Source organism: Argentina anserina, chromosome 2 (genome assembly GCF_933775445.1).
Source record: "Argentina anserina chromosome 2, drPotAnse1.1, whole genome shotgun sequence".
NCBI lineage: Eukaryota > Viridiplantae > Streptophyta > Magnoliopsida > Rosales > Rosaceae > Argentina > Argentina anserina.
The window spans coordinates 20,074,706-20,099,427 of NC_065873.1; the positions used below are offsets into that span (position 1 = coordinate 20,074,706).

At 38.2% G+C, this 24,722-nt stretch overlaps 3 protein-coding genes and 1 non-coding gene across 7 annotated transcripts; 3 read left to right on the forward strand and 1 right to left on the reverse strand.

Annotated features, from left to right (window-relative positions):
- The first annotated feature begins 1,045 nt into the window (after positions 1-1,045).
- Positions 1,046-6,334, forward strand: LOC126785372 (sulfate transporter 3.1-like). Its single transcript, XM_050511036.1, has 12 exons — positions 1,046-1,551; positions 1,667-1,874; positions 2,583-2,754; positions 3,280-3,345; positions 3,823-3,936; positions 4,400-4,516; positions 4,637-4,763; positions 4,897-5,183; positions 5,286-5,476; positions 5,575-5,660; positions 5,764-5,840; positions 5,933-6,334. The coding sequence occupies exons 1-12, from the start codon at positions 1,212-1,214 to the stop codon at positions 6,116-6,118; spliced, it is 1,971 nt and encodes a 656-aa protein (XP_050366993.1). The 5' UTR covers positions 1,046-1,211; the 3' UTR covers positions 6,119-6,334.
- A 5,714-nt stretch (positions 6,335-12,048) lies between these two features.
- Positions 12,049-14,355, forward strand: LOC126783532 (protein ANTAGONIST OF LIKE HETEROCHROMATIN PROTEIN 1). The gene is made up of 2 exons (XM_050509015.1): positions 12,049-12,338; positions 13,182-14,355. Exons 1-2 carry the CDS (start codon positions 12,194-12,196, stop codon positions 14,237-14,239), a joined length of 1,203 nt encoding a protein of 400 aa, XP_050364972.1. The 5' UTR covers positions 12,049-12,193; the 3' UTR covers positions 14,240-14,355.
- A 524-nt stretch (positions 14,356-14,879) lies between these two features.
- On the forward strand, positions 14,880-15,041 carry LOC126785519 (U1 spliceosomal RNA). Its single transcript, XR_007671053.1, has one exon. It is a non-coding gene; the product is annotated as a U1 spliceosomal RNA (small nuclear RNA).
- A 973-nt stretch (positions 15,042-16,014) lies between these two features.
- LOC126805531 (protein NETWORKED 1D) lies at positions 16,015-23,214 on the reverse strand. 4 transcript variants are annotated; one of them, XM_050532320.1, is made up of 5 exons: positions 23,035-23,214; positions 22,612-22,679; positions 22,255-22,440; positions 17,807-22,026; positions 16,015-17,348 (listed from the first exon to the last, which is right to left on the reverse strand). In XM_050532320.1, the coding sequence occupies exons 3-5, from the start codon at positions 22,355-22,357 to the stop codon at positions 16,284-16,286; spliced, it is 5,388 nt and encodes a 1,795-aa protein (XP_050388277.1). In that variant the 5' UTR covers positions 22,358-22,440; positions 22,612-22,679; positions 23,035-23,214; the 3' UTR covers positions 16,015-16,283. The 4 variants fall into 4 exon arrangements, with proteins under 4 accessions (XP_050388277.1, XP_050388275.1, XP_050388276.1 ...); XM_050532318.1 differs by having other exon boundaries at positions 22,255-22,506; XM_050532319.1 differs by having other exon boundaries at positions 22,612-22,683.
- Between the last annotated feature and the right edge of the window lie 1,508 nt (positions 23,215-24,722).

The window sequence follows — 24,722 nt, forward strand, 5'->3', positions numbered from 1 at the left end:
TCAAGCAGAGAACTTATATGATGTTATCATGCTTAATTAGTAGTAGTTGGGTATTGCGGTATGCTCCCGGAGTTTCATAACAAAATTGCTGAATCTAGTTAGATGTATAGACACAAAAATAATAGTAATTCACCATCTATAGCGATTGTTAACTCTTACCTGTTGATTATGTAAACAATACTAAGTAACAGAAACTCTAATGATACTTTTTAGAATAAAATTTAGGAACCTTTCATCAAAAAGCTATAGTATGTCAATCTTATTTATGAAGCACTTTTACAACTCGCGGAAACATGTACATCTTAGTATTTTTTTTCTCAAAGAAATGTGGACTGACAATCAATTTATATCAGAGAGTGACTTTAACTTGCATTTGAAAATCGCAAGAAATGCTCTACGATCCTTTTGATTCTATTTTAAAGTAACCAAATCCATTTTAAATATCTTTTTGGTCAAATCCCTAACTTAAAGTAGGTCTAAATCAATTTTGATTGTAGGTCTAAATTTTGGTGATAGAACTATCTAACCTCAAACATGTCGATCATTACCAACAAAAATAACTGTCAAAGAATTGAACTAATTAATTAACTCCTTAACCTAACGCTCGCCAACCAAAACCACATATCACCCCAATTCAATCAAACTCCACCACATAAGAATCGAAGCTGATCATGCCACGGGGGCAAGACATGCATCAAGGATTAGCAGCAATTGGAAAATCCCCCGAAGAAGAACACCATCCTTACCAATACGTGAGCTTCCTGGATATTGCCTTCTCTTTAGGAGGAGTGAACGAAAATAGAGCACGAGGTGTGCAGCTCAAAAAAATTTCTAAAACCTTGTTGAAAAATTAAAAACGATCTAATACCTGTAACTTGTAAACGTGTCCCTTCTTTCACTAATGCAATTCGCGTGGGTCCTCAAACGCACTCTCAAAATGAAATAATAATGGATCACCATCATCTCCTCCCACACCGTCCTCGAATCCAACCCCTATAAATTTCCACAACACTCGGTTTCTTCTCTCACTCTACACCAAGCTATCTGCTCACACTTCCTCCTCCACCCCTCTCCCTGTAACTGTCTCACCCTTCAAGTCCTTCCAAACTTGTAATTTCCAAAACTCCGGCTGTTTATCTCATCATCACCTTTTCCTCAGTGGCAAAGCCATTTCCAGGCTATCATTATTTGATTGGTAGAGAGATTGATTAATGGGGAACGTGGATTACAACAAGTACCCTGCGGCGAATGTGGAGCCGTCACGCCGGGTGGCAATTCCGCCTGCGCAGCCGTTCGTCACGACGCTGAAGAACACCCTGAAGGAGACGTTCTTCCCGGACGACCCTCTCAGGCAGTTCAAGAATCAACCTGCTTCAAGAAAACTAGTCCTGGGGATCCAGTATGTGTTCCCTATCTTTGAGTGGGCCCCGCGCTACACTCTGGACTTTCTCAAGTCCGACCTCATCTCCGGCATCACTATCGCCAGCCTCGCCATCCCTCAGGGGATCAGTTACGCCAAGCTCGCTAACTTGCCCCCTATTCTCGGCCTCTGTAAGTTTCATATTTTGCCGGGTTTGTTTACCTAAGTGATCGATGCTAGACTGCAAGTGCATGTTTTGTTTACTGGTTATAACGTAACTATAACATGTAATAACGCTTAATGTAGATTCGAGCTTTATTCCACCACTGGTCTACGCCATGATGGGGAGCTCTAGAGATTTGGCTGTGGGAACGGTGGCCGTGGCTTCACTTCTCACGGCTTCAATGCTGGGAGCTGAGGTCAATGCTACTGAGAATCCCACTCTCTATCTTCATCTGGCTTTCACGGCCACCTTCTTCGCCGGAGTTTTCCAAGCTTTGTTGGGTTTGTTGAGGTAAGTACGTAGTCATTATTTACGGCTTTTCGGCTAACCTAATCTATTAACTTAATTATTAGTACTGTGTTCGTAAGTTAAGCGGTTGGAATATTTAACCCGCCAGCTGAGTATGTTGTTAGTTAAGTAGTAGGTAAGTTAAGAACATACATGAAATTCACGCAATTAAACGCACAGAAAATGATAGAAAACGAGAACATGAATCTACAGGTTTTCTGGGTAGGCGGACAAGTATATATCTACAGGTTTTCTGGGTTTTTGTTGTCTTCTACTACCCAAATATTTTGTCTTCTGAATTTTTGGACACCAGATAAGATTCGTTCACACCACACATATAGTTAGTGCTATAATTTGGAGATAAATCTATCATACGTCATTGTATGGTATACGCCGGTACATCCGACCGCACAATTTCACTACCACTATTGTGTGCAAAAGTTGACAGTCCTACCAGCCGTTCAGCCCCTGTTGTATGGTATACAACAATGTACCCCGGACGAACCCACCCATCATTTGGAACGTATACTAGAAATTGAACAAAGAATCTTTCAGACATAGACCGATCCAATAGCCAGCTTTACAATCTGATAATCTGTCGGATAATCATAATAATTAGGAAAATCTACTAATGCATGATTTTTACCATTTTAACGTAACTATGTGTTTTATTTGGTTTTTTTTTTATGAAATGTTTGATTTGGTTTGCAGGCTTGGGTTCATCGTGGATTTCTTATCACATGCAACCATAGTAGGGTTCATGGCGGGGGCAGCCACGGTGGTGTGTCTGCAACAACTCAAGGGTATACTGGGTCTAGAACATTTTACCAAGGGGACAGATATTGTGTCAGTTATGCGCTCTGTCTTCAGCCAAACACATGAGGTTTGTACTTTGTTTGTCCTTTTCCTACAATACCACTTTGTAGCCGAAGAAAATTAGAGCTCCTCCAAATATTATATCCTATATACGTTCAATGTTAATAATTGAAGTAGGCGCCGTGTGATATGTAATTCTATTTCGATGATAGAATTGGTGCTATATGAATTAGATGCTCTTGTTAGTCACAACTCACAACAACCATGTTAAATCTTCAGTTACATGTAACCTGATTAGTGATTGTCATCAGTTGTTGTGAGAAGCTTATATATACGTCTTAATTATGAAAAGGATGTGTTCGACTCTTGTCTACGTCAAACTGATATAAGATTCTATTAAGAAGGTTAAGAGTCATTTTCTAAAGATTAGTCTTTCAAATATTGAAGATAACCATGTGTGAAATACACTAGTTTTGGTATTTTGTTACTTGGAAGTATATATAATTAACCATGAAAGTATGTATACAGTTGTTTAAGCCAAGGAGGTTAATTTGATTAATTTTGTCTGACAATGATTTTTTGGTTGTTGCAGTGGAGATGGGAAAGTGGGGTTTTGGGATGTTGCTTTCTCTTCTTTCTCCTAATAACCAGATACTTGGTAAGTAAATCGAACCCCATATCTTGCACTTTCCCTTTGTTTATTCATTTCAATCAGATACTTATTCTCTTAAACCTACTATGCCGTCATGTTTTCATTTCCATATTCCAACAATTGATACTGTCACGCAACTTATAATAATATGCATAATATGCAGATTAGTAGATCCCAATTAGTATAATGTCTTAATTAATATAGAAACAACTTTTCATGAAAATTACTCGGAACCTGCATCTAACTTTTAGACTCTCAATTTCCTTGGGTTGGTTGGAAACTTGGAACAGCTTCTGCCTTGTTAATTATGTCATGAAATTCTTGGTTTCAATTTTCAACCTCAACCTGCCCCCTATCGAATAAAGTAACCCTACACTATACAAACATACGACTCTTTGTTGAACCTTGTTTAAACTAACTATACTCCAGCAGGCATCAGTAATTCTATTTGTTCTAATATGTTGATAATTTGGACATATGCAGAGCCAGAAAAAACCCAAGTTCTTCTGGATATCGGCCATGGCACCTCTGACGTCGGTGATCTTGGGAAGCGTGCTTGTTTACTTCACCCATGCTGAGAAACATGGAGTTCAAGTGGTGAGTAAAAAACACAGTCGAGTTCTCGAGTAGACAGCAACGTCGATAAAAGCCACAAGTCCGGTCGGGTCCGTGATCACCAACTAGGGCAAAATATGGCTAATACGTGCATATTGATTTAACAGTCGATCAAGGACCACCTCTTAACTTTGCTTGAAACCCAGATCACTTCCATGTACAGTGTCTCTCGTAAAGTCATTTTACATTATTGTAGATTTGTAGTTGAGTTGAGAGCCCCCACCAATAACAGTGTAGGGTGAATATCTGCGGGCCCGGAGATATTATTTGCCGTATTTGGCTAATCCTCACGGCAGAGTAGGACAGAACTAGTTCCAGGTGGTTGGATGGGTTGGAGGAGGAGGACGTCGGGGTCACAGAAACCTTTTGCATTTGCATTTTCTCTGTTTTACTCATCCGGATTAACTAGGTTTTTATCGACTTTTACCCTTGGATAATTTTTCAGATAGGAGAGTTGAAGAAGGGGATAAACCCTATGTCCTTCGGGGATCTTGTGTTTGTATCACCTTATCTATCAACGGCTTTCAAGACAGGCATCATCACCGGCATCATAGCTCTCGCCGTGAGTATCTTCTTTTACTTTCTGATTAACTAGCAGAAAGTGACTAATTAAGTTGTTGATTAGGTTCTAGTCAATCAATTTCTTTGCTAATTGAGCTGTATGGATAATGTGACTGTGCAGGAAGGAATAGCAGTAGGCAGAAGCTTTTCAATGTTCAAGAACTACCATATTGATGGAAACAAAGAGATGATTGCTTTCGGAATGATGAACATTGCCGGTTCATGCACTTCTTGTTACCTTACTACAGGTATAGATTAAGAAACCTAAATGATCGCATTTTTTCACTTTGAGAAAACAAAATATAATTGACGTACAACATGACTAATTACACAAGAAAAGTTCGCTGATTTAGCTTCATTGAATTGAAATGCAATTTTCAGGGCCCTTTTCAAGATCAGCGGTGAACTACAATGCAGGATGCAAAACAGCAGTGTCCAACATTGTGATGGCAATTGCAGTAATGTTAACCTTGTTGTTCCTCACACCCTTGTTCCACTACACTCCCCTTGTAGTGCTTTCAGCTATCATCATAGCTGCAATGCTTGGTCTTATAAAATACGAGGAGGCAATCCATCTCTGGAAGGTTGACAAGTTTGATTTCGTCGTTTGCATGAGTGCATATGTTGGCGTTGTTTTTGGCAGTGTCGAAATCGGCCTTGTGTTAGCGGTATGAAAATAGAACTCAATCTACACTTCTTGAATCTTAAATAATGAAGTACGATGATTTAATTTTCTAATTAGTCCGTGTGCAATTAAATTGTATGTGCAGCTTGCGCTATCAGTGATGAGGGTACTGTTGTTTGTGGCAAGGCCCAAGACTTTCATGCTTGGAAATGTTCCAGATTCCTTGGCTTATAGAAGCATGGAACAGTACACAAATGCAAGCAATATTCCTGGAATCCTCATTCTTGAGATTGATGCTCCCATTTACTTTGCTAATTCCAACTACTTGAGAGAAAGGTAATTCAATCTTACGTATATACTTGAAATTTTGTCGGATATTATTGTGATTTGTGAAACTAGATACTGACCAAATGCAATACTTGTGAATCTTTCAGGATTACAAGGTGGATTGATGAAGAGGAAGATAGAGTAAAAGATTCAGGGGAAAGTAGTTTACAATATGTCATATTGAACATGGCTGGTAAGTGCTTCATAATGGACTCCATGACTGGTTTGATTTTGAAGTAAAGAACATTTTGAAGTAATTATTGAAAACCTTAACTTTTTTGGTTTGAGTTATACAGCTGTTGGTAACATAGACACAAGTGGATTAAGCATGCTTGATGAGGTCAAGAAGATCATTGATAGAAGGGGTCTCAAGGTACAGTTCTATCAGATTTCTTTTGACTTTTTTTTTTACTCCATAGTTTCTTCCATTGCTTAGCTTACACCTTTCTTTTGATATGTTTATAGCTCGTATTGGCGAACCCGGGAAGTGAGGTGATGAAGAAGATGAACAAGTCAGATTTGATTGAGAAAATAGGTCAGGAGTGGATTCATTTGACTGTTGGAGAGGCTGTTGGAGCCTGCAATTACATGCTTCACACCACCAAATCCCACCTAGTAAAAGAGAAATCAGGGAATTGGGATAACGTATGATCGAGCTGAAAAATGCATGTAGACGATATGTGTATCAGAAATTGAGCTACATATATGTATGCGGCTCATTGTATCAAAGAGAAGTGAGTCTCATTTATATGTCTGATTCGGTCAATGCTCTTAAGTCTCAGTTGGAAGCATTCATTTTTTCTACTTCCAACATATGTATAATGTATATCATCTCTTAGTTAATATATAAATGCAAATTGTCATCTACTATGGATCTGAATAACGTTTCTACATTCAATTTTGTTAGGGGAATGAATTAACTTCATTTGACATTAAGTCATACACGACTACAAAGATCAAATATAAGAGATGTTAGGTCATCTCTCATGCATACAAGCTAACATAAGAAAGTAAATAAATGCGCAAAAACACACTTATTATACAAACCAAAGTTTCAAAAAGTTCGAAACGAAAACGGAAAAACACTAAAGCAAAAACTAAAGTATAGTAGCTCCCTCGAGTTTAATCTAATGACATTTGACACTAACACATTGAGCCTAAGGTATCAATTATGTACTCTCAATGTTAGTGAAATCGAAAGAAAAAACAAGAAGAAGGACATTCCTAACAAAGCTAGAATACTAAATGCAGACAATAGAACAACATAACCTTAATTTTCTACAAACAGTTTCAAACTATAACTGCGGGTGGCTTAAGTCGTGCTTGACCCAAGCGAAATAGATGCAGCAAAGGAAATGGCCAACCAAATGGACAAAAAGGCCCAATCAATTAGCCCACATCCTACGCCCAACCACCCACATAGGACCAGCCGTATGGCCTAACAAGGAAAACCTCTGTTGACTATCAACACCGTTAGTCAGCTTTTGGTGGTTTGACCTGACCCTCTACCATCGCAAGAGCAAAAGCTAGAACAAGGTGATGCCACCTCGAAATCCGGTGTCGTCGACTTGGTTCTCAAAGGGAAACACAAGGACGACAGATAGGGCAAAACGATGGCGCGGCTGTGATGAGATCTCAACCAAATCAAACTCGGGAATCAAAAACTGGCGCCATCCCATGTAGGTTGCGTCGTTGTCTATCCTCTCTAGTTGTTTGCCGACAACCCTAGCTCACAACTGAAACTCGTTCACTACTCACCTCACACCACGAAGGAACCATCGCCTGATGACGCCCTCCGGTCGGCAAGGCTCGACTTGAGCGCCACCATCTGCTGCACGAAACCCTAAAAGTTTCAGTATGGTTGGCTCTAAGAAAATGGGAACCTTTTTTGCCTTTAAAATATTGTAGGAAATTAAAGTGAGAGTTAGAATCTAGGAAGCACGGACACGCCTCTTTGCTCACGTATTGCGTATCCGACACGGACACGGACACGATACGTCGAAAATACATCAAATACGCCTCAATACGCGTACTGCTTGGATACGGATTGGACACGGGAGTCCAAAAATGGACACGCAAATAATTAGGACACGGGGTTTATTTTTTCATTTGCAAACACATTCTCATATTCATCTTAGAACCGCAGACTTCACTTTCGTCATTCTCAGATTTATCTTCTCTGCGTCGTCCCTCCTTGTGGAGAGTTCTTGAATTTTCAGGGAACTCGGTCGATTGGGTTGGAGATTTGGCACGGGTATGTCTGACTTCTCCCTGATCTTCTTCTTATCTCTCTCTTGATTAAGTTATGGATTTGACATTTTTAAGATTTGTTGTTAGATGAATTGAGTTTTGACATGGGTTTAATTGAATTGAGTTGTGGGTTGAATTAGATTGAGTTTTGGGTCTAATTGAAGATGAATGGATTTTTGGCATGAGATTAATGTTGTCCAGGTGCCTGTGATTTTTTTAAAGATCTATAATAAGGGAAATTCTACAATGTGTTATTATATGAAATGCATAACTGGAAAGGTTTAAAATCTCATGTTCTTATCCCAAATTACTGCAAGGTTCTACAATCAAGTGTTTGCCCACATAAATTGGTAAGGTACTTTACTCTGGAAAGGTTGGAATCTTCATGTTCCATTTGTGCTGCCTTTCTTCGTGCCCATAGAATGGCAAGACAACAATTCCATGATTTTATAGGTGATGGAACCTTCACTAGTATTTATTACTGTCTTTACAAATTGATATTTGTATTTAACTTCTAACATCTTGTAGCTAGTTCAAACCAATTAGTTTTGTTTTCAGTGTTTATTTCCAACGATATTGATTACTGACTATTAAAACATGTAAATTTTGGTGTTACTTGAAGTCTTGAGTAGGAGAGTCTTTATGTATATTTCGACTTGATGAGTTCTTCACAAGTGTTATGCAAAGGAAGTTAATAGTGAAGTGATATGATATTTCTTCGTCCAATTTTTTGCATTTAGGTGATACTGATATTGCTACCATCATCATTAATGAAAGTATGACAGAAGGAGAAGAAGTAAATGAATTCTTGGAAGATATTCATTTTTCCTTAGGATACTCAGTAAAATTTCCCTTTGTTGTGATATGATAGCTTAACTGGTTCCTTTTAGTAAGCTTTGTAGCCAAATTCCATCAGAATTCACAGTTTTTCTCTTAAATAGGAAGATATATGTCATGAGATTATATATCATATACAATCTTTGTATAAGTGTTTTCAGATTTTGCGCGTTGTGAAAACAAGACAAGTAACATACTCGGTTCTGAACCATTTAATTGATTTTGTACTAGACCTAGCATTATTATCCTCAAAATTCAATATAGCTACAATTAAAAAAAGTATATATATTTAAAATAATATTTAATTAACGTGTCTAAAACGTATTCGTGTCTAATAAATATTTCATTTAACGTGTCCGCGTATCGAATCGTGTCCAATTGTCCGTATCCGTGCAACTTAGGTTAGAATGTTTATACGTTCTCAATTCTCACACAATTGTATTTTATTGGTGATTACATTACCCTTCCGTATTGAAGTTGTGACTTGTGAATGAGAATTGGATGAACACTAAGAGAAGCTAGGGTTCGATCACCACTCGATCATTTGTAATATTGTATATATGCAAAGCTACCACTACTTATCACATTTCCTCATATAAGACTAGAACAAAGATAGCTAACAAATTTGTTCTTTGTGAAAATATGATGGACTGTTGTGTAGGGTTGGCTTTCCACTAAAGAATTGAATGATCACGGTTTACTTGGATAACTCCGACATCCACAATTGTATTTGTCTCTGTCTTCCAATTTGGAAATAAAGATGCGTCCGAGAACCAGATATTTTTGATATATCATCTGATATTTGTATTTAAAAAAATGATATATCTTAAGAGTAAATATTTTATTTCTCATATTTACGATATTTCTCCGATAACATAAAATATCTCCGATATTTATGATCTATCCAATATATCTTCGATATTTTAGAGAAATATTTGAAAATTTTCACTTAAAAAAATTTAACTCAATTTGAGGATGTCTCAAACTCTCCTTGACCTGGAGTTTTTGATTAATTAATCACCTCAAGCCTCGAGAGATATAAAAAATAAGACTAGAAGAGTAGTCATTCAATCGGCTAATTTTTAATTTTTCGTAAAACATATCGAGATGAGGAGTGAAAGTTCAAGTCTTAACTCTTAAAAGTGAAGCCATATCAGTGACAGTGCTCTTCTTGACCTTGAGGGAATCCAAAATAAAGGGTCACAACGTAGTCTCACACTCTCATGAAGGTCATAAGAGAATATCCAGAATTTTTAATAATAAGTGTTCTCCTCGAGGAATATAGAAAGAGTAGTAATCTTTTATCTCCTTGACATCCTCTCAAATGATATCTAGATAAAGAGTGTTCTCCTCGAGCACTATTGGGGAAAGTAAGAAAACATGAGTCACATTGTAGTCTTTGTCTTCTAGATGTTCGCTCATACCTTCATAGATTGCGAGCAACCCGTGAACCCATTATAGAAGGATGATAATACTGAAATTTGCCATGCGTATTTTAGCACAAATGGCTTCATCTTCTGCTTGTGAAAGAAAGTGGAGTACTTTTGCTCTTATTCATATGAAGCAAAGGAACCGTCTTGCATATCAGAAGTTGGAAAAACTCGTATACTACTACAACATGAAGTTACGACTACGTGATAAACGAGCAAACGATAATGTGATCAATGAAAACAACTATATCGATCTACTTCATGTTGCTAGTGAACCACTTCAGAGTGACATTGATCATCTTCAAGATTGATTTATGCATGCACACCTCGATGATGAAAATGGCAACCCTCCTCCACATATCGTAGAAAATGCAACTGATTTTGGAATTGATGTAAACAAGGTATTATTTGATGAAATTGGAGACCTATGAGATGATTCTGATAATGCTAGTGTGTGGGGCGGTGTAACAACTCCAGATAGTTCAGATAGTGATGATGATGATGGTGGTGGTGGTGGTGATGGTGGTACTGGTGGTGGTAGTGGTGGAAGTCGACAAGGTGGTGAAGATATAAGGTTTGAATATGGACAATTTTATGTAGGTGGAGAATTTGAGCAGTTTACTTGTGAAACTAATTTTGATCATACTACCCAAGATGAGAATTATGGATCTAGAGCAGGCGGTCATAGTGCGCAACAGCAAAATAGGTGTAGGAGAAGGACAAGAGGAGCCATTAATGATCAAAATATTTCATCTGATGTTAGTTCAATTGCCTTAAGTTTTGATTATATCAGTTTAGGCACATAGCACAGTGGGATGTCAAACGAATCACATGAAGTCAACTATCAATATGGTCATCCTATTTACAATTATGGTCAGTTTAGAGACGTTTATGATCAATTATCGAGTTGGGTTCATCCTTACTATCCCCTTCTCGGAGAAACTGTTTGTAGCTCAAAAGAGATATATGACTATCACGTTAGCTATTACAATTCATAGTATATGGCTCGTATGTCTTGGGCAAATTATTGTAAAAGAGATATATATGACTATCACGTTAACCATTACAATTCGTAGTATATGGCTTGTATGTCTTGGGCAAATTATTGTAGTTTTGTTGACCAACGTGCATCTTTTCAAGCACTTGGAGCCTATTTCTGGTACTAGATAAAATTAATAATTGTATTTCTTGTATGTAATTTAATAATAAATAAATAAATAATTTCGAAAGATGAACGATATATATTTTTTCCAATATCCCAGATATATCTCCGATATCTCTTTAAAAAAAACGATATATCCCCCGATACCAATATTTTGAACCTTGGATGCGTCAATAAGGACAATCGTTAAAATGTAATAGTAAAACTCAAAGATAGTACATATGTTGAAATTTATTAGAAGATTCGTATATGAATACTACAAAAACAAAAACAAAATGGTTCCTCACAATCATCGGTATATCCGTATATGTCAATTACCGATGATGGAAAAATAGACACATAATTGTATACAACAGGGACTAAAATATTAGAGATATTTTCGTTTTTTTAAACTAAGAAAATTTTACTCACATATCAAGTAAATATCGTCAAATATCACAAATTTATCGAAATTTTCACAATATTCTCGATATTTTGCCGATAAATTGTCTTAAACTTATCTCAAATGTTGAAAATTGAGATAAAATATTGGCACTGGTGGGGGATGAATCGAACCTTGCACTCCAGGATGTATCAAATCATTCCAACCATATAATACATTTGTACATAATTATATATAAGTGATCAAAATTTTTACAAAAATTGATATTTTTCGATATTTCTTTTAAAATGGAAGAAATATCTATTTTTCAAAAGATCGATAATTTCAATTTTCCCGATATTTTAGTCTTTGGTATACACTCGATCGGTCATAGGAATCACTACAGCAGCAAGGATGAACACATTTTTCTCCGGCAGTTTTCGTTAGCTATTCGACCTGTAACCATGGGGTTTTAACTTGGCCCAATTTTCGCGTCAAAGTGTCAAACAAGTCGTACCAATGGAACAAAACTCAGAAGTCCATCACTTTCCTTCATTCTCTTCCCAAACCAAACACACTTCTGACACAACTCTCTCCAGCTTCACCTCTCCCTCGCAGTTCAGAATCTCACTTCCCTACAAGTTCATAGCCAACAAGAGGTTGTGGGCTGTCCCGGCCTGATCGCAATGGCGCCTCCCAAGAAATCAAAGAAGAATAAGAAAGATGGTAAATTGAAGAAATGCAAAAGCTCGAGTGTGGCTCCGGTCGAAGCCACAGCTCCTGATTCTGAGTGGTGGGATAGTTTCTGGCAAAAGAATTCTTCAATCCCAGGTTAATCTTTCAACTCTATCCACTTCAGTTACTGTGTTTCACTGCATTGCATTTGCAGCGTATTTATATATATTACTGGTTGTTTTGGTCAAATTACAGTAATGGGGAATTCTGGGTTTTTCTTTAGATTATGTTTAATATCAAAGCTATGAAGCATAGGCATCAGAGAAGAGGTGATGGATTTTTTTTTTGTAACTTAGTTGGTTATTGGAAATCATAAAGATTCTAATTTTTGAACTGTGCTTTTTTGTTAGCTGAACTTTGATGAAATGGTTATTAATATTTAGGCAAGCACCTGAATCGAACTCGTTTCCGAATTCCTGGCTTACTGAAAATGCATGTGGGTTTGCTGAGTTTTACCTTCATTTAAAAGTAATTGCACATTGCTTGAATTAAAGAGCTATCAATCATTATCTGTTTACCTTCTTATGAGGGGAAGGTGTGAATGAATAATGATTGCTATAGGGCACAGTAGAGTTTTTATAGTTTAGATTAGTAATATTTTTGGCATCTCTTGCCGGAGTTCGAAAAGGATGACTCTTTCGTGAGTGCAGTTTTCAGTGTGTTCCCTAAGCATCAGTTTTCAGTGGGGAAAAAACAGGTTGCAGTTTCCATGACAAGGTTGGTATTAGCCTTTTAGGGGAAGAAAAAATGATTTGATTTATCTGGGAGTTATATTAGAAGTTGGCAATCCTGAAAGAATCAGATCAGGGGTGAGAACAGGCAAAAATTCAGGCTTAGGTTGTTTTGTATAAGTAGGCGAGTCGGCTCTTTTAAAGTTGATTTCTGTATCTGAACTTGCCCGAATATATGAACTTTCTTGATTTTAATTTAAATGGGCAGGCTCTTCACTATGGAAAGATGAGGAAGAAGGATTTAAGCATTTCTTTAGGGTCTCTAGAAAGACTTTTGATTATATCTGTACTATTGTAAGAGAAGATCTTGTGTCCAGGCCACCATCAGGGCTCATCAACATTGAAGGGAGGCTTCTTAGTGTTGAAAAACAGGTTGCAATTGCCGTGAGAAGGTTGGCATCTGGTGAGTCTCAGGTCTCAGTGGGAGCTGCCTTTGGGGTTGGCCAGTCCACAGTTTCTCAGGTGACTTGGAGATTCATTGAAGCTTTGGAGGAACGTGCCAAGCACCATCTGAATTGGCCTGATTCCAATAGAAAGGAGGAAATTAAGTCTAAACTTGAAGCATCTTTTGGATTGCCCAATTGCTGTGGAGCCATAAACGGTACACACATTATAATGACACTTCCTACTGTTCAAGCATCGGACGATTGGTGTGACACAGAGAAAAATTACAGCATGCTCTTACAGGGAACTGTCGACCATGAGTCAAGATTTCTTGATATTGTCACCAGTTGGCCTGGGGGCATGACATTTTCTAGACTACTAAAGTGTTCAGGGCTTTTCAAGTTTTGCGAAAGTGGACAGTGTTTAAATGGCGAACTTAGAACTTTATCTGACGGAGAAGAGATCAGAGAATATGTAGTTGGTGGGGTTGGCCATCCTCTCCTTCCCTGGCTCATAACTCCTTACGAAGGCAGTGCGCTCCAGGCTTCTTCTGTTTCTGCTTTTAATGCCGCACATGAGGCTGCAAGGTCTCTAGCACTAACGGCATTCTCGCAGTTAAAGGGCACTTGGAGAATCCTCAGCAAGGTTATGTGGAGACCAGATAAGCGGAAACTTCCAAGCATTATCTTGGTATGTTGTTTACTCCACAATATAATAATTGACCGCGGAGATATATTACACCCAGATGTTGCTTTATCTGGTCATCACGACTCAGGATATGGAGAACAATGCAGTGAGCAAGTTGATCCATTGGGGAGGACAATGAGGGATACCTTAGTTAAACACTGGCAACGTACCAGGCAAACAGCTGCATCAAACTAAGCTCTTGTTATTTATTTCAGCTCCTGGAGTTGATACGTGCTCCATCAGTCTGATTTTGAGTCACAAGCTTGGAGCATCTTCGAGCAATGCCATACAGGTTATTATTCAAAGATAGATATTGTTTGGGGAGAAATTAACGCTCGTCTCTTTTCAGCAATACCAGGAAGAAACACTTTGTTTTTCAAGGATGTCATGGAACATTTACTGAAGATTGATTGTATATACCTTACTACATTATTGTAACATCCAATTTTCAAATTTCTCAATGTACCCATCCTGAACTCCTTTTTTCTCCTTTTGAGCTTTGCATTTACATGTTGCACTTCACATGAACTCATGGGTCAAGCGTAAGCTCATGCAAGGTAAATCAGAATGAATCAGATTGTCCCTACAGCTTTCAATCTGCGCATACATCAGAAGAAGCAAACGGGAGACCCTTTTAAAACTTGACACCAAAACCACATCATGGGTTTAAGCAACCGAGTTACTTCTCTTTGATTGTTATCGGATGAACATTGGGTGTAGACCGTGTAGTCAAGTCACTAATTTCAAGTCTTTGAAATTAGTCCCACATCGGAATTGTTGAGTAGTGGTGGGAACTAAAGGACGTATAAAAGAGCACCAATAATGCCGTTGCAACATACTTACCTGGACGGGGTCTATGGGCGATCAAGAAGGCTCATGGCCTAGGTTAGCGACCTCCATTGCACTCAGGAGGAGTGCTATCCTATGGTCTTCCATACGTGGAAGAGCCAACGTCATAATTTGTTCCTGAGGGGGCTTGCGTACGCGCAGCCCCTACCAAATCCCAGTTCAATGGTTTATCTACACTTCGGAAGTATGCCTTTTGTTCGCTAATTAAAAGTATGTTCAGTTTTTGATCCGTTTGCACTTCATAGCTAAGAGTTGGTTACTGAAATTGAAGAGGAAAGCAATATCGTTGCTCTGTAAATATGCAAGGGAAGCATACTGGTTGATCCAGTACTGCCTGGTGCCCTATTTGATCAATCAATTAATTAAAACACCTAAATTCCATCAATTTTATAACAAACATATAAGTTTATGAATTAAATACTTAATAAGTTCAAGCAAAATAGAAGATACAATAATGAAATGGACTATTAGACTCTCCACCTAATTGTAATTAGTAGTTTAGAATTATAGTTATTTTGAGTTTTTAACGTGACAATGACAATTATACCATAAAACGTATCCAAAATGTATTTTGACCGTATCTGGTGAGTTGACTATACAGTACATATTGTGTGTGCGTAATTTCAGTAAAAAATATGTAAATGTATCATATCTATACGTACCCGTATCCGATACGGCATTTAATTTTTCCCGCTCCGTGCATCACAGCTGGTGCCTCATTGGCAAAACTAAAATGTTTTGCATAGCGGGACTGATAGAATTTTCTGTATCAGGAAGCCCCAGATGCCATGAATTGTATGGGATCTGCTTATGCCGCACTAGCAGCCATCTTGGCTGTTCCAGTTTATCACCAATTTAATGGTAGATATGATAACTTCTGCATATTTCTGTATTCGGCACATGGGTATAAAAACAGGGTAGAGCAGCAAATTGTAACTAAAAAGTTTGGCAAGTTAGAACGAATGCATTTTGTTTTGTTTTGTTTTTTTTAATGAAAAACGAATGCATTTTGTCATCAATGATATTCCTATGCACTTGTGAGGAGGAAAAGCTCAAGCAGTAAGCAAAACAAGAATCTGTGATACATTGATCGGAAGGAAGCTGTAATTACGAAGAATATAAAATGGTTGCATGACCTAGAAATTACGAAGAATTTTATTTTAAGCCAAGGCAAAAACAGGATACACTCACAAAAAGTGGAAAGACCTCCTTAAGAATGGGTTTCTTTGATTACCAGATACTGACATGTACAACAGGATCTTAAAACTAAGCAAGACACCAACTAATCCTCTATTGAATAATAACTCTCTATAAAGGGAAGAAAAACTCTTATGGACAATGAGACAAGTCTAATGCCTCATTCTCATTACTTATATACTGTACCGCTGCCTCAATCCCCCTTTGTTGGGGGCATGCATGCACAAAATGGAGCCTTCTTACGCTTCGGGGTTTTGGTGGTAGTTCTGGTCCCAGTATAGAGATAGTCCCGTAGAAGAACTCTTGTCTTCCTCTCCTTGATCCTTGTAGACCCTTTGGTATCCTTTTCACCATCAATCTTCAGTAGAAGAAATTGCAGTTTCTGTACCTCCAACTGCAGTCGACCGATCTTCTCTGACCCTCTTTTTGCTTGTTCGGAAAGTCTCCTTCTGCTGACACTCCCACTGTGATCAGAGACAATCCCAGAAGCTTGATCAGGAGACACAAAATCATCTTCGACACTCTTCATCAATGTGTTATTGGCATCAAACAACTTAGTGATGGCTTCTTCAGCTTCATCTAGTTGCTCTTTTACAGTACCAAACTCAATACCTTTGCCCTTTTTGGTCTTCTCAGTAATTTCCACCTTCTTCTTCAGGTCTTCCACGGTAATTTGAAGGTTTGTCAACTTCTGCACATCAGAATCAAGTCTTTCCAGAATCTTTCTCTTGTTGCCTTCTTGACGGGGCTCAGAGAATCTCTTAGATATCTCTAATTTGTCAATGCTATATTCTTTCTCAACCAACGATTCTGAAGAGGGATGTTTATTCTTGTGTTTCTTTATAGCTTCAGTCTGGCTCTGATCATTGGGTACAGTAGCCACCTTCTGGGACTTGCCTACCATCAAATCAATGCTGCCATCCTGGTCAGTGGTCTCCCATAACTCCAGCATCTGAGCATCAGGTTCGGTGATTTCTCTCCTGCTTACCCCATAGGATGAACACTCTGATATCTGATCAAGAATGATGTCTTTTGTCAGAACTTCATTTCCTGATTCAGAGATTTCAGGCTTCTTGCTACTGAACCTGTCCCCATAATTAGCATCCTGATTTGCAGCAAGATGGCTTTCCTTTTCTACCATAGCCCTTTCAATAGCTTTGATTCTTCTTTGTAAATCCTGCAATCCTGAGATGCCATCTGATACTGTGTCAATTTGATGTCCATAAGTTTGAGAGCTCTCAGCTTGCGGAAGGGCATCCTGGACAATTGTGATATAAATTATCAATATCAAATTATATACAAGACACCAAAGAACTAATCCAAATAAGATAAATACAAGAAGATTAATCCATGTCCAGCCTCGGAGAAAATTCCAATTCACCTTATATTAAACTTCCTGGAGCTTGTTAGTCAGAAGTAGCATTGTATTTTCAAAAGTACATCAAGTCCTTAATAAAATTTGTAACAAGTTTTAGGTTTGAACAACATTGATAAAAGCTCTTGACTGCATATGGCTAGATGAAGTTTGAACAGAGAATATCTATGGGATAGGAGAGAACCAATCTAATACTGCAAACGTACTATGGAGATAAAGAAAAAAAATTATGGAGCTCTAGGTTCCATTATAAAGTATAGAGGATATAAGCTTAGTAATGGATTACCACTTCAGTCTCAGAAAACGAGAGAGTTGGATAAATTAACAGAATTGAAACTAACCTCTGAGGCTTCAGCTTTATAAGATCTGGTGTTAATAAGCGAATGATTCTCAAGGGCTTCTGTACACTCCTTCAGAGAGATGACAGCTGAAATATAGGCAGCCAACTGAGCTTGTAGCTCTCCATTTTCATGTTCCAATATGCCCACTCTTCCTTTCATCTGTTCACTCTCCAGACTCTTGGAAATGCTTTTGTCTTCAAGGATCAGATGGGCTTCAACGAGCTCGCGAATCTTTCCTTCAAACAATGTTTCACGAATAGAGCATGTCTGCAGTTCTGTGAAGAGGGTGGCAGCACGAGTCTCCCACATTTCAATATCTTCTTTTTTCCTTATTAGTTCACCAATCAACCTTTCCTCCTCAATTTTGGCCTTCTCAGCTTCTTCATGCAGTTTCGACAATTCCACCTCCAGCTTTTGATTCACTTCACGGAGGCCTCCAATCTCTCTACTATGATGGTCATTGTCTTCATGTAGTTTGAGAATTTCCTTCTCTTGATCTTCCACCACCACTTTGACATCATCACTTTTACTAGTCAAATCATCCACCAGTACACGCAGCTCCGTTTTCTCATTCTGTAGGTCATTAATGATCTGCCCAGCTTCCAAAAGCGCAGTTTCCTTTTGAGACAAGCCATCCTTTGCAGTTGCAATATCACCATTTAATTGATCATTCAAAGATTTCATCAACTTCAGCTCATCCTCTGACTTATTTAATGACTCCTTGAGGTGCAAGTTCTCCACCTGTATAACTTCTAACTGCCCCTCCAATAGTCTTACCTTCTCTTTCAGGTCATTATTGCCAACATGAAGTTCATCATAATTGTGAGTGAGCTCTTCCAGTTCCAGTTGCTTTTGGGAGATTATATCATCAAAAACAAGGGAGAGGTTACTGTAATATATTGTTTCAGCAAACATGACACATTTATCCTTCTCCAGGTTAAGCGTCTCTTCCTCCAAATTCAAGACCGTCTTTTTCAAGGATCCTTTATCTTCAACCATCTGGCAGTTTTCTTTTTGCAGACTCCTGTAAACGCTCTGCAAATCTAACAACTGCTCGTGCAAATTCTCTATTTCTGTTCTTAAAACTCCCTCTCTGTGTTCTCCCTCCACTATTTTGAAATTCAATTCTTTGTTCATGTCATGAAGACTTTGGGCGCCACTCTGCAACACCAACAACTTCTCAGACTGAGTCCTGAGCTCATGGTCAAGAGTGTCTCTTTCCCTCATAAAACAGTCTGCCTCTAGTTTCAGTTGGGCAAGCATTGCTATGAGAACAGAGCTCTCAATCAGCAACTGCTGGTTTTCATCACAACTTTCAGAGAAAGCATTTTGTTTTTCTTCAAGCTTGGCAAGTATATGGTTAAGGAGTGTTTGGTCTTGCTCATCCTTTTCTGCACACCCAAGGTCTGTATCAATGTCAACAGTTCTCAACAGCTGATACAGCCCCATTCTTAGTGCTTTAAGTTGCACAAATAATGACTTAATCTCCTTCTGTTGTTCAAGTTTGCCATGCTCTAGGACAGAAATCAGCTTCTCTGACATTGTGCATGCCCCCAAAAGCTTTTGACGCTCAATCATGAGGGTTAAGTTCTTTTCTTCGAGATCTTCTGTACATTTCTGCAGGATAAAGATTTCAATCTGTGCAGTAACAGATTTGACTTGTTCCTCTTCCAATTCTTTCTTCCTGCATACAGCTTCTACTTGGAGATGAGAGATCTTCAATTCCATATCAGCCAACTTGGTTTCCCTTGACTTAACAGAACCGGCATGATTCTGCTTCTCAGAATGTAAGCATACATTTAGTTCTTCCACATTATAAAGTGCGGAATCTCTTTCCTTCTCCATATCAGAAAGCTTTTGTTCTATCTCTGCGTATTCTCTTTCCAAATCTTCCAGTCTTTGCTGAGTACTGCCCAACCCCAAAATTAAACTCTCCCTCTCAGTGATTAGATCAGTCTTCTCATTACCAAGCAACAGGCATGATTCTACTAAGCTCTTTGATTTTATACTCAAGCCTTCCAGCTCAGCATTGGCATCAAACAGAGAATTCTCCAAAAAGTTGTTCTTCTCTAATGATTTTTCTAAATTAGCAGTCACCATCTGCAACTGAGAAATCAGGGTGCCATTTTCAGAAAGAAGAGTACCTTTTTCTGCTAGAAGAGACTGACATGATTGTTCTAACTCCTTTACCTTCCCTCTAACCCCTTCTAATTCAACATTCAAATCAGAAAGGGAATTCTCCAAAAGAACATTTTTCTCTTGAAGTTTCTGCATGATTTCCAACTTTTCCAACAGTGCAACTTTCTCACTTTTCTCAGCCACACACGTTTGTTTGAGCTGTAAGTTTTCATCTTGCAAGTCCTTCACAGATGTCCCAATTGATAGCGGATCCAAGCTAACTGACTCCACCTGCTCTAGCATAGCTTGGTGTTTCTTGTTTAGATCACTAAGTTCCTCTTTCAGACAGTAAATCTCTTGCTGGAGAGCATTTCTTTGGTCTACTCGAAGTTCAACTTCCTCCTCGAGTTTCTTAATCGTCTCCCTCAAGATTAAGATCTCATCTTGCAGACCTTTTATTGAAACAGATGAAGACAAATTGATCTCACTGAGGCTCTTGTTTTCCTCCTTCACCTTCTGGACTTCATCATCTAAACTCTGACTTTGGGCTTCCATGTCCTTTAGAATCAAATCTCTATTCTGAAGCTCGGCTACAAGGGATCTAAGTTCCTCCTGGGATTGGGAATGCAAATGCTGCAGTGTCTGGAAAGCAGTTTCGGCCTCCACAAATCGTAACCGCTCTTCTTGTATGCAAGCCCAAAGTCTGCCCAACTCCTTCTGCCTCTCTGTAAGTTCTTCACCTTGAGATTGCATTTGCTTCATCACAGACTCCAACTCTGACCGCAGATTCTGATTTGAGTTTACCAGCAGAAGACACTTTTCTTCTGAATCCTTTAACTTTACAACCCCGTCATCTATCTGAGAGTGTAGCCTTAGTGCTTCCTCCTTGGCAATAGAGATCTTATGTTCTAGGTTGGATATCATTTCCAGGCATTGCTTGTACTGGAGAACAGCAGCTTGCTTCTCTTCACTTAAATTGGCTAGTGCTTGCTTCAACGATTCAACTTCACATTCAGCTTTAACAGCACGCTCGTTAATTTTCTTGGCCTCCTCCTCAACATGCAGTAGTTTGTCCCCCAGATTTGATATCTTCTCCAGACATTGTTTGTATTGTTCAAGTGCAGCTTCTTTCTCAGATGTCACCCTTTCAAGATCTTTCTGTAGAGATTCAGATGCAAATTCAGCTTTACTAGCTCGAACATTGAGCTCTCCAGCATCCCTTTGGGCACAAGATATGGTCTTTTCCAGGTTAGAGATTTGGTCCAAGCACTCTTGATACTGAAGAAGACTAGCTTCCCTTTCAGCCTCTAAATTGTTAAGTGCTTCCTTTGTAGCTTCAGCTTCAGCTTCAGCTTTACTGGCTCGTTCATTGAATCCCCTCAAATCCTCTTGTGCACAAGAGACTTCAGATTCCAATGTAGATAATCTCTCTAAACACTCTTGGTACTGAAGTATGCCAGCTTCCTTTTCAGCTTCTAGTTTCGCAAGAGCTTCCTTTAAGTTTGATATTTCTGTCTCTGCTTTGCTCACTCGATCATCTTCCAAAAAGGCTCGAGCATTGCGATCATGGCCATTGTTCTGCATGCTGTGTTCTTTGGCCTCAGAATCATGGAAGTTGAGGCCCCTTCTCGCCCTTCCTTCTCCTGATCCAAAGAGATTATTCAGCTGTTTCAAACCTTTTCCGGTGGTTCCAGAGTCAGATTCTTCAATAAAAGCTCCATTCCTTTTGAGAGCATGGAAATGGATAGAGGAGGACAGTCCCAGAGCATCTTTTTGTAATTCATCAAGGTCTAATAATGCTCGTATAGGAGCTGGCATCTCAGGTGTTCGGGGATCAGTCTCACTAGCAGTGGAACCTGCAGGTGAGTCATCTGCGAATGGAACTTGGTTAGGAAATGCCTCTGCCATGGTACGATGAGCCTGGCGCAGTGCCCCAGTTGCATGGTCATATCTTTCAGCCAGGGCACGGTATGCTCGGTAGAACTCTTCAACCAATTTCATTAGCTCTGGCCGCTTCTTGTAATACATTTCTGCCCTCCTGGCAAAGGAATCTGCATCTTCTTCAATAAGTTTGATCATGTGTTTGACTTTGGCGTCCATATCTGTACAATGATTTACAACAAAAGCTAATTAAACATCTTTTAACATATCCTTTCAAAAAAAGAAAAACATCTTTAACATATAAGATAAGGGGAAGAGAAAGAAGAACATTATCGATAGATTTATAACAAAAAACAATAGAACTAGAACTATACAGAAGACATAAGTATGATAATGTAGATTATACCAAATAATCAGGATCACTGTGCAGTCAAAAATTAAACATGTACCTGTAAGATCTTCCTTGAGCCATCTTGAGTTCTTTGGGCTTATGTGGCTGTCCCACCACCAAGAATACATGCGTCTGGAATCTGCTTGGGAAACAGTTGCCATAACTCCGGCCAATATCACCACCGCCGCCGCTACTGGTGGAGTTACAGTGACCCAAACCGAGAAGTAAGCTCCACAGGACCGGCCTAAAACCACCAAATCAGTAATTCTACCTCAAATCAGTGACCCAAAACCGAGAAGTAAGTTCACACCTGTTCAATCCACAATCAAATTCCAGATCAACCAAAACCACATGGTGAAAGAGATCAGATTCCTAAAGAATTGGAGAAAACACAAGTCAAAACACCGTATCATACCTGATCAGTAAAATTCACTTCCAGAGTCGTATACTAAAATTGACTGCTGCCTTCTGATTTTCTACAAACTACCTGATCAACACACACCCAAAACCCAAACGATCAGACCATGAAAGCAATTTACAACTCCACACGTTTTCATTTCAACCGCAAACGTTCACGATCATACATGGTACATCACACAGAGAATCAAAACCAGCTGATCAGCTAAAACACACCAAAATTCAACGAAATCAACAACAACAATACGAGAAAACTCTAAAGACCCCGAATCCGAAAACAAAAACAAACTCATGGGGACAAGGATCAACTCAAAACAAAACACCAAACACAAAATCCAGTCAAAATTCACATAATGCAACGGTTTTTCTCAAGTTAGAAACTGAAAACTACAAAACACAAACGGATCAAACACAGTCTTACACTGAAACAAAAACTGAAACTAGAACGGGGGTTCGTTGTGAGATTAAAGAGCAGAGACAAAGCAACAGAAGCTGCTTTTGGGTTTTTGAGAGTCACCCCATGTTTAGTAGATCGCTCCGGTCTCCTTCTCTTAAGTGCTCTCTCTCTCTCTCTCTCTCTCTCTCTCTCTCTCTCTCTGTTTCTCTCTCACTGTGTTTTGCTTTGCTTTTTATGTTTTGTGGGTTCGCTACTACTTGCTGTCTTTCAAGAAAGAGAACAAAAAATAAATAAGTTTAGGAAAATAAAAATAGAAAAGAAACAACGGCAACAGCATTAATGCTTATCAGGTTTTGTTTTTTGGATTTTCATTTCCTTTTTGGGTTTCTTTGGTGGATTATTTTGCTGATTAATTTAGTTGTTACTTTCTAATTTGTAAAGTACGGATTTGCCCTTGTTATTAGGTTCTCAAAATTGATTTTCTCCCTTGGGTTTTGCACATTGTTTTGACATGTGCATGTTTTGTAGGGTTGTGTTTTACTAAATTACCATGAGAGGGTTGTTTTTTGTTGTTTGATCATATCAAAGTTGTCTGCCTCATATGAAGAGTAGATGATGACCAGGATCCCATTAAACTATTGAGAAGAATAGATCCAAGACAAGAAAGAGGGTTGGGTGTGACAATGCTAAAGTCTTGTGTGATAATATATACAATTGGGGTTGGACCAATTTCATTCATTAGAAGGTAAATCATTCTTGATAACACAGAGCATGTCGTTATACAGAATTACAATTATATGTCAGTTACAAAAATGTCATATTTGAACTACAAGAGTATGAAGAGGGGGTAAAAAAGATAGGAAAAAACTTACATACAACCTAATATGTACATGTGCGTTCAAACTCTTTTTCTCATTTACGTATTTTGATAATATAAATATATAATGTAAACCGTTCAAAAATTATTATATTAATAAAGATCAATCATGTAAAAAAATCAATGCAAACAAAAGTCATTTGTAAAATGATAATGCATAGAAATTGAGTAGATCTACAAATAATTGTACATATGAGTTCGACAAGTGATGAACTTTAACATTACCATAGTGATCACTATGCTTTGCTTCGACTAACCATAGTAGGAAAGCCAAATTGTTGTGATTTACATGTACTAAATATAGGCACTCAATCTTCAAAAATTCAAAATCAATTCTTATATGCAGTGAGTGAGTAGAACTCCTTTACATATGGTACTTTTTTTTTAGTATCTAAAAAAATCAATTATGAAAGTTTCATGGCAAACTCACTTTTTTGGGTATATTTTAAAACACTAGTATTAGTTGAAAACTTGAAATGAAACTTGAATCTGACTGAATACATGTGTGTAAATCTATTAGCACACCGATAATCTTTTTGAATTTAAACATTATCACGTTAGGTATGAAATGAATCAAAATATTAAAAAATTTAGATTTATATTCTTGAATACAAATTACAAATTCTAATTCCAAATTCATTATGAGCCCTAAGTGACCTTAACACTGTACAGTACAAACAGCCTAGCCGTTGGTTAGTTTAATGGTTTTCTAATTAGCAAACAAACTCGAGTAAATTTGGAGCCTTTGTCCTATAAATATGATTAAGATGCATGGGTGTTATGGTCATTTCCGTTGAGATCAGAATCTCTTATGACTTGGAAACTTGGCAGAGAT